We start from the raw sequence: 6,000 nt of genomic DNA on the forward strand, positions 1-6,000 counted from the left end.
TATCTGAACATGTTTCTTAAAAATTTGATAATGTTAATGAATAACAGGAAGTTAAGCTTAATATTTTTAAGACTGATGTTGTAATTTAAGTCAAGAATACTGGGAACTCAAGAAGATAATCTGATATTCTACAGACTAAAGAAACTAAACTTTGACATAAAACATCCAAGTGCAAACACACAACCACAGAGCAAGCAGCATCCAAGTGTGTATGATATCATAGACTTAAAAGAGATGATCAAAATCATGGGGGCTTTTTAAGAGGTTTCGACGTCTGAGAGATCCAAACCTTCACGGTAAAGCTCAAAGTCATTAGGGCTCCATCTGCAGACTAAGTTGAGTTTGAAAGTAGCCAACTTAATTCCCAACAGACGCTGCAAAATTATTTCATATAGCCCAAAGCATAAGCAAATTTTCAGAAAACAAAGAAAAAGGACAAAAGGTTTTAAATTTACCAAAATGCGAGAAGATTCTGGCGAAAGAGGCTTTCCTTCTTCACAAACTACAAAGTCTGAGAGTAACTCTACCGTACCTACATTATGTAATGAATCAGCAAAAGACATTATAACTTTGTGGATCAATATTTCTTTCAATACTTGTGATTACAAACCTTTGTTGAGACGAACAGGCATACCCTGCTTCCTTAGAAACGGTTCCATCTCATGCGTGAACTGTTCTAGAGGACCTTCTTTCAGCTCAACCTGATCAATTCAAAACAGAGTTGTTCAGTAATTAAGATAAATAAGACATACACAGTTCTTGAAATAACGGGGGGTCAATCTTGTTTGTTTATCTAGAGACACGCATATATAAAGCTGGCATTAAGTGTCTATATACGAACCGTTTCTACAGCAGTGCTTCCAGTCCTTGAAAAGTCTGAATCCTCATACGCGTTAAACAAGCTGCAATGCAATAAGAATAAGTATTTTGAGCCGTAACTAAAACAATAAGCAAAGCCAGGAGATAAATAGAGATACATTTCAAGCCCCTCAAATAGATTACCTTTCGACCTCTTCTTTTGGCATATCTGTTACAAGAAGTCCAGCATCACCATGAAGCAGCTGAAACAACATCCCACAACATAATATGTTAAAATGTAAAAAAAGGCCAAGTAATAGTATAAGATAGCAGCAGAGAACACCAACCTTGGAGACTTTAAAGATGCCAGGACGGATTTCATCAGAAGCCGAACGACCAAGAGCAACCTGCATCACTTTGTTCGAACCGAGGAAGAACCTAAAACCAATAAGAAACCAAACAGTATCACTAAACTACAAAATCAAAGATTGAAGGAAACAGATACTAATCTATTCATGATTACAACAGAAACAAAGAAACAGACCTTCCATTGTGCCTAAACTGGTTTCTAAACTCCTTGAATTTGATGTTTCTCATGTTCTCAAAAGAGAAAACATAGACAGATGTATGTTTTTCGACAGCCTCTCTGATTCCATTTACAATAATCTCCTTGTGCTCCCTTCCTTTCTTCTTTGTCTTCGACAAAGTAACTGCAGCAGCAACAACGACAACAAAGACTCAAAATCTTTATTCAAAAGGGGCTCCACTACAAAAAACACAGAGCTTCCCAGCTCAGTAACGAACGAAGATGCTATAAGTTTCAAGACAATAGAACCATGAAAGAGTGAAGGAAGAGAGAGAGTTCCTGACCTGGTCTGTCTCGCTTTGATTTAGGCATGTCTTGTAGGCTTCAGACTGATTGAAGTGAAAAGTTGACAGCAACCGAAGTAGAGACGGCTTTGTCTTCTTAATCAATTTTCTTTCACAAGAAAAAACTGAAACCCTCGTTCCCCGCTTTAGTTCGTTTTTTTATTTCCGACCCGTGACTTAGCTTGACCCGAACTAGGCCCACTGTGATCCGAGCCGGCCTATTGTAAGAAATCTGGACCATTGTTTATATAAATTACTTCTTTTTTTTGTCAAACTTTTGTATATACGTTACTTAATTTAAAAGGAAACTAGATTTTGATCCGATTCTTTTGTTATAACAAATTTTGATATGAATTACTCCCTCCATTCCTAAAAGATAGACTTTTTAGAGTTTTCATACATATTAAGAAAACGCATTAAATCGCTATAATAAATTTATCGTTTTTTGTAATTTTCAATTTTCAACAACTTTTAACCAATAATAATCTAATAAAACTAATTAATTTTCTTAAAATTTGTAATTTTTTCATAGAAAACATAGAATATACTCCCTCCATTTTTTTATATATGACGTTTTAAGATTGTGCACATAGATTAACAAACATTTAATTTCTAAACAAAAACATCATTAATTGTTTACCTAACCACAATTTAACCAATAATAAAATAGAAACTACAATATCATTGGTCATCTAGCATTAATTAGTAATAAATTTTACATAGAAAATTGAAAACGTCAAATAATTTGGAACAAAAAAATTATTCTAAAACGTCATATATAAAAAACGGAGGGAGTACATCTTTTTGAAACAAATATTTTTTTTTCCAAAACATGGATCATTTAGGAACAGAGAGAGTAGTATTTTGTGATTGTTTTACATTATTATGCTACAAATTCGAATTTTATAAAAGAATTATTTTAAGAAAATATATATATAATCATGAATTATTTTATTTGGAATTCTTTATAAATCTTATGTAATTCTCTCTTACGCATGGGTATTTTACATGAACCCCGAAAAAGCAAACCAAAATCAACTCGAAAATACTGGTTCACATCGGATCCAGAGAAAAATACATATTTTTTTTGATATGTGGTTCTCTGTTCGCGTCTGAGACCTACCCGAAACCCGTTTGGGAGCCAAAGTACCAAAAATGTTTGTGTATATTAGATATATTTGTGTATTTTGGATATGTTTTTGGTATACATATAATTTCTGAGTTTTTGGTTTGAATTTCCGGTTATAGTTTTGGATTTCGAGTAAAAATTCAAATTTTAAAAATATATTTTTGGGTATTCAGATAGAATTTTCGGTATTATTTGGTTCCTTGGGTCAGATTTCGGGTAAAATTTTAGGTTTTTTGAGTATTTTTTAGATTTTCGGGTATTTGTTTAGATTTTTGACTATTTTTTTCGTGTTCTGAGTATTTTTGTGTTTATTGAGTATTATTTGAGTCCTAAATATCTGAACAAATCCATACCCGTTATATACAAAAAATAACAGATATTTTATAGGTATTTGAATTATGTTGTTAAAACCATCTAGATCCGAAAGAAACCAATCCGAACCCAAATATTTTTTTCTAAATACCTAATTAGGTCCAAAAACCACAGAAATCGCAAAATTCATTGATTCGTTTTATAAAATTTTGGGTGGAAAATATTCTTGAGGTTTGATCAATAATGTTTAATAAGGCATGACTCATTTATATTTCAAAAGTTGATCTCGTAAGAAAATTTTGATCTAATGGAGGATGATGGTATATATGATAATGACCCTTACGTATTGAAACTTTGGTACCGTTTATATCAAATGTATATATGTTAAATTGAAGGAAGTTGATTTAAGTAAAATAACCATTTGAAACATTCCATATATTATAGTCATGATCTTATTAAAGTGGGTGAGATTTATTTAAACATTAGAGGACAATATATGGTTGCTATATAATAGGGGTTAGTTAATAATATTTAGTTGTATACTATAGGTTGGACTAAAAAATAAGTAGGTGCAACAACCTTTTATAAGTAGATTTTTTTAGGATTACTTCCCTTTTAATAGTATTGATTGGACTGTATAACCTTCAAACAATTAGTAATTCACTAGTTATCTAAATACCCTAACTCACCGATACACCGCTTCTCTTTTATAAATAATAGCCATATTGCCCTCATGAATAACCGGAGAAACCTACAAACAAAAACCAAAATTTAATAATAATTAGTGTGAAAAAATTACTCGTGTCTCTTTGTTAGTCATACCTTTTAATAATCACACATATCTTTAAATGTTATTTTTATTAGTAAATATTAGAAATATTGATCAATTTTGTTCAGATGTGTAGTGCCTCCCGAAGAACTCTATTGTGTTCATGGCGAAGGATTACAGTGAGCAGACAAAAACTCTTTCATTTCTTTTTCTTCTTATCTTAAATCATTGATTACTTACAATCATGCTTTTACTTTAATACTATGTTTTTGTTTCTGGTTTTGTTTTTCAGACACAGTGGTGAAGAATAACACAGTGGATTGGTAAAAATGTCGCCTTTTCAGGAAAAGAAAGGAGATGAAGACGAGCTCTATATGGTGATGAAGAATAATGATTGTGAGTCTAGTAAATGTGTGTCACCATCAACATGTCTAAAAAGGAAATGAAGAAGATGAACTCTCCGTCCATACTATATCCGGTGAAAAGAATAGTATAGTATATATATATATATATATTAGTGTACTTATTTATGTAAGGATACCATACTATTTGAGACATATTTATATACTATTTCTTAAAGATATAATAATATGTCATGTTTTCAAATTTGATAGTTCTCTTCTCTGTAATTTTGTGTGACTGATTGTAATATAAAATTTATTTTTCTCGAGTATTGAACAAATTTGATTATTTGTAAGATTTTCTTACTATACTACTCAGACTATATGGAATAAAAGATATACAACATGTTGACCAAGTAAATGGCATCCAAGTGTCAAATATTGGAAAACAATTTATAGATTGTATTTAGGTTTATAGGTTTCTGCTTAGGGTTTAGATTTACTAAGTAGAAGTTTGGGTATAGTAAACCATATTAAATACATTCTATTTGGGTTTATACTTCCTTGATTAGGGTTTAGTTTTACTAATAAGTGGCGTGTCTTGTATTGTTGTATTTTTTCGGGTGGGGAGAACTTACTGTTTGCATTTCATACTATGGATATATCACTGGATAAATTTGATTATTTGGAAAATTCGTTTACTACATTATTTAGACTATATGGAATAGAAGATATACAACATGCTAACCAAGTAAATGTGCTTTCAAGTGTCCAATATTGAAAAACAATTTATAGATTGTATTTGAGTTTGTAGGTTCCTGCCGAGGGTTTAGATTTACAAAGTAGAGGTTTGTGTACAATAAACCATATTATATACATTCTATTTGGGTTTATGCTTCCTTGATTAGGGTATAGTTTTACTAATCAATGGCTTGTCTTGTATTGTTATATTTTTTCGGGTGGGGAGAGCTTACTGTTTGCATTTCATACCATGGATACATCACTGGATAAATTTGATTATTTGGAACATTCGTTTACTATACTATTTAGGAAATAGAAGATATGCAACATGCTAACCAAGTAAGTGTGCCTTCAAATGTCCAATATTATAAAACAATTTGTAGATTGTATTTGGATTTATAGGTTTCTGCCTAGGGTTTAGATTTACTAAGTAGAGGTTTGTGTATATTAAACCATATTATATACATTCTATTTGGGTTTATGCTTCATTGATTAGAGTTAGCTTTATTAATCACTGGTGTGTCTTGTATAGTTTCCAGTAGAGGTTTGAGTGAGATACAATAGTACATGCGTAACCGAGATAGAATAGTATACACGCAATTTGGTAAGCATTAACTTCTTCATACATTCATCTTCTTTTATCTATGTTTATTTTATGTGGTAAAAAAATTAAAGTGACGTGATTCCTTTTTCTTTCGTAAGTTATGCAAAGTTCACATAAATTGTGGACCACATATGTTGGTGTCAACATCACTCTTTATCATTTGTCACCGATAAATACAAATATTTTACATAAGCGACGTGGACTTACCTTCTTCCCGTCACATGTTACTTGTAGGATAGAGGGTTATAACCGGACGAAAGGAGACACATTTGTTATTTTCTTAATTATGTCAAAATCATTTACCTGCACTTAATTAAACTATCAAACTTAGTTATCTCGCAAATTCTCCCTAACTTAAATCATTATATTTGACTAATAAAAATTATATAAAGATTTTTTTGTACTTATTTCTTATTTCTTATTTTTCATATTTCAT

The 6,000-nt window shown here is 31.1% G+C and overlaps 1 protein-coding gene across 1 annotated transcript; it reads right to left on the reverse strand.

Moving 5' to 3' along the window:
• Positions 1–51: 51 nt before the first annotated feature.
• Positions 52–1,896, reverse strand: LOC103840549 (mRNA turnover protein 4 homolog). Its single transcript, XM_009117049.3, has 8 exons — positions 1,669–1,896; positions 1,343–1,508; positions 1,146–1,236; positions 1,003–1,061; positions 842–902; positions 611–701; positions 456–532; positions 52–374 (listed from the first exon to the last, which is right to left on the reverse strand). Exons 1-8 carry the CDS (start codon positions 1,694–1,696, stop codon positions 258–260), a joined length of 690 nt encoding a protein of 229 aa, XP_009115297.1. The 5' UTR covers positions 1,697–1,896; the 3' UTR covers positions 52–257.
• Positions 1,897–6,000: the final 4,104 nt, after the last annotated feature.

This window comes from Brassica rapa, chromosome A09 (genome assembly GCF_000309985.2).
Source record: "Brassica rapa cultivar Chiifu-401-42 chromosome A09, CAAS_Brap_v3.01, whole genome shotgun sequence".
Taxonomy (NCBI): domain Eukaryota; kingdom Viridiplantae; phylum Streptophyta; class Magnoliopsida; order Brassicales; family Brassicaceae; genus Brassica; species Brassica rapa.